The 3909-nt window shown below is 42.7% G+C and overlaps 1 protein-coding gene across 1 annotated transcript; it reads left to right on the top strand.

The window, feature by feature from the left end:
- Window positions 1-337: 337 nt before the first annotated feature.
- On the top strand, window positions 338-2307 carry LOC139028739 (mucin-4). The gene has a single exon (XM_070446820.1). The coding sequence runs from the start codon at window positions 772-774 to the stop codon at window positions 1747-1749; it is 978 nt and encodes a 325-aa protein (XP_070302921.1). The 5' UTR covers window positions 338-771; the 3' UTR covers window positions 1750-2307.
- The last annotated feature ends 1602 nt before the right edge of the window (window positions 2308-3909 follow it).

The following is a 3909-nucleotide window of genomic DNA, read 5'->3' as shown; positions in this document are numbered from 1 at the left end:
GCAGTCGTGTAGTGAATTCATGACGTGTTTTTTCCGTGGGATAGGGGTCTATAGGCGATATGGGTTGTATGTGGTCATAAACCAGTATTGTAGGTTTTTAGATGTGTTTTTTTTTTTACATGGAAGCAAAAAATGAAAGACCCCTATGTGCAATCATCTAGCTTAATGCATATTGCAATAATTATAGGCTACTGCAACGAGAGAGAGAAACAGTGGAGTTCTTATTCATGACGTATATAAAGAATACTTTAAATCATGGCATTTGAGGACAGTGAAATTAATCAACTCAGGGTATTGGCTTGCAACGCTCCTGGACCCGCCTACCGGACGTGTTTTGAGACCAGAACGTCCACTTCATTTGCTGGACAAGACAGAAGGCGCCCTTGTGTGCTACATTACCTCATTTAAAAAATCACCACCTCACTGCCCGGACCTCAGAGCCTATCTATAAACGCCCATTCGAGCTTTCGCCGGCCGGGGTAAACAATTGCGGTGAGTGTATCTGAAAGCCCGTGGACCACGGAGACTGTAGCGCACCATCTCATTATCTTCCTCGTAAATGCCTCATAAATACCAGAATGGTGCAATTGTTTTACGCGATAAGCCCGTGTTCGAGCCAAGATGAGCGTGAGAGAAATCTGCTCCGTCAGTGAAGGACACATTGTGTGTGTTAAGCATCCAACAGGCTAAGCGTCTTCTATTGCGCGGTGAATAGCATCTAATCATTCAAGACGGACGGCGTGGCGGAGCACAGAGGGAAGGAGGGCAAATATGAGGGACAGGGACTTCATGCCCAACGTGGAACGGGGAAAACCCGCCACATACACCGGAGACAAGAAGGCTAAAATGGCTGCGAAGACCAACAAAAAGTGGGTGAGACTGGCCACTGTTTTCGCATACGTGTTGTCCGTGTCTCTGGCGGCTATCATATTGGCCATATATTACAGCCTAATATGGAAACCAACGTCTGCCTCCTCCTCATCATCATCATTTTCGAGACCCAATGCTGTGACCCCCGTCACGGCAAATACTACGAACAATACCACCAGTGTACCAAATTATACCATACACACAGGTACGCAGAAGACGGACACTTTTACACGCGATGAGTTGAGGTCCATGGCATCAAGTGTTACAATAAAAACAGATACCGCCGGGACCAATGCATTTCAGTGGTTGGATAGTAGCAGTAAAAGTCCCACGGTCCCCTCAGACGACAATACGCCCACAACAGCAGTTGAAGGACCAACAATAGTACACTTGGTCACCGCACAAAGCTACGCAGCCACACAGAACGAATTGGCCACGCCGACAGAAGTCAGAGACGCGTCTCCAAGTGTCACTCGAGAGGATCCAGCGAACTTGCCGACGCACACAACCAGGAACCAAGAAGAGACGTGGTGGACGTTTGGAGTACAACAGGAATCGCAGGAAGGATATGGGCTGGATTCTATCCGAGCGAGTCAAGCGATGGATTCTTCTCGAACAAGAGTGAAGCTCGCGGAAGTCTCAGCGGCTCCAAACGCAGACCAACAGGCTTTGCGCACGGACTCTACCTCTGACCAAGCCCAGGGTACGTGGGGACTCGTTACCTTTACTGATGCACAACTTGATTCTGATTTAATAACGGAAGGGTCCTCTTACTTCCTGGAGGAGCTGGTTACCGTGGACAACGGGGATGCCTCAGTCAAAACTACACATGTCCTGAGCGCCCGTGATTTTTTAGACACCATACAAAGTGTGGTGTAGGGCCTATATATTCTTATAATGCATTAACGCTTTGGGGAAATTATAATTCAAATATTCCAAATGATACCTTAATTTGGCACCGTTATTTGGATTGTTGGCATCACAACATTTCTATGGGTTATATCTTCAGTTCAAATGTGATCCCATAGTCTACTGCTGAGGAAATTAACTAAATAATTGGACTAGTCTGGATTGGGCTATAGGCATGTATGTGTTGTCTACATTGGGCCTTATTCTCAAGGATGACGGACTAACGCACAAATACTAAGCTATTTAACGAAAATACGTTCGACAAATGCTGACTATTTTTAGGCCTTTAGGTTATGTCCCAATGTAAGATGATGTCATGAATGGATTGGCAGAGGAAAAACATGTAGTCCCTCTCAGGTATGTCCATATAAACTTGATTCAAAGCGAGATTCACTGTGTTATGATCTTTTTAGTAGGAGTAGAATTGTGCGCACCGGCCTATGTTGATGTTTTAGCCAAATGTAGCCTCCTTTTTACAATTCCCATGTGCAATACGTAGCCTGTATCAAGAGACAAATAAAAACCTTTTGAGAATAATATTGTTTGTCATTTCTTTACACTATAGGCTAGTAGGTTATTTAGAAAAATGTATTTAAGATTTATGAATTTATTTCAAGAACATTTTGTTTGCGCACTGCTTCCTTGACTGAATCAATGATTCAAGTATCAAATAGAGTTGCCCCTTATTATTTCAACTGGGTAGGGTTGACATCTTTAATACTGAGAAAGATTGCTTTGTCTTTAATAGGCTACTTTTCAATTTTATATTGCTTGTTGGTGCGTGGAATTATTTTCCATGGCAGGTGGCGAACCAACATATCCACGTATTATCAAAACAAGGTCAAATGTTCATACAGAGGTGTTTGTACACCAGAAAAACACAGTCATAACTTTACTGTGAACAGCACCATTAATCTAGTCTTATAATAATACGTAGTAATGAGCTAACCCACATAATTGATTTATTCTCAAACTGATAATTTGAGAAGAAGAAAAAACTATGAATAGTGTTATTATAGCTTTTTACATTTCGGGTAATAATCATAAATGACAAAGACAACCACGTAAACATTTTCACAATCCATATTGTTCAGAAACACTCATGTGAAACTCCACGCCAGCAAGTGTCAAGCTGACCATTACACCACATTACCTTTCCGTAGGCCTGGAAATGGTTGCATGTTGAACTAAAGTACCCACCTGCAAACCTAATAGCGTATCACCAGTGGTGCCAAACTGTTCACAAACTTGACCCTAAGGGCTTTGACAGATGTCATATTGGACACACACAACCCTGTCGGGCTGATCCTAGCCTACAGTCCTGTAACGTCAAGCCTCACGTAGAGTGATTGTTTCAGTGCATAGTTGTTCTGACAAGACCAAAACAAGGCATATTGCCCAAAACCCTCTTTCATTTACTTTATTTTCCTGGTGCTCTAATGGTACTGCCAGACAAAGAGATGAGAAGTGATTGTTCGATGCCTTTTTCATCATTCACCTATTTACAGAAAGTAATACAAAATGCCTCTTCTCAGACCACAACTCATCCATTCCCTGTCACAAATAATAGTGTTACTTCAGTTTAGTCTGGTTGTGTGCTGAAAATAAAACCGAGTAAGACAAGGGTTGAAATAGTCTGAGACATTTTTATCCTGTTATTGAATATTTTGGAGAATAATAGTAATTTTGTCCTGTAAAGATGAATGGTGGAGGCAGGGAAAATTTGTCATCAGGATGACATTGCTTCACCAATTGGGATGAACTCCACCGTAGCTGCAGCAGAAACTGCCTTGTTGGACAACATGTCACAAATACAAGCAGGGCATTGTGGGAGGCCGTCAAGATCATTAACATAAGGGTTTGTTGACCTTTCAGAGCCCTCAAGGGATTGTATGGAGGACTAACCAAACCAGTAAACCACAATGCCTAAGAGAATGTTAAGAAGGTTACGTGTTCCCCCAGAGATGTAGATTGTAACCCTTTGATGTAGCAATATTCCACAATATTCCAACCTGAGGGCCAGGGTATATGTAGGGGCGGTTTCAGAGGGGTGTTACGGGTGGCAACTACCCCTCCCCCCGAAATATGATTGATCTTAATATTGATCTTAATGAGAAAATGTATTAGATA

This window comes from Salvelinus sp. IW2-2015, linkage group LG14 (genome assembly GCF_002910315.2).
Source record: "Salvelinus sp. IW2-2015 linkage group LG14, ASM291031v2, whole genome shotgun sequence".
Classification (NCBI taxonomy): Eukaryota; Metazoa; Chordata; class Actinopteri; order Salmoniformes; family Salmonidae; genus Salvelinus; species Salvelinus sp. IW2-2015.
The sequence above is the reverse complement of the archived record's forward strand: the minus strand, read 5'-3'. Positions and strand labels throughout refer to the sequence as shown.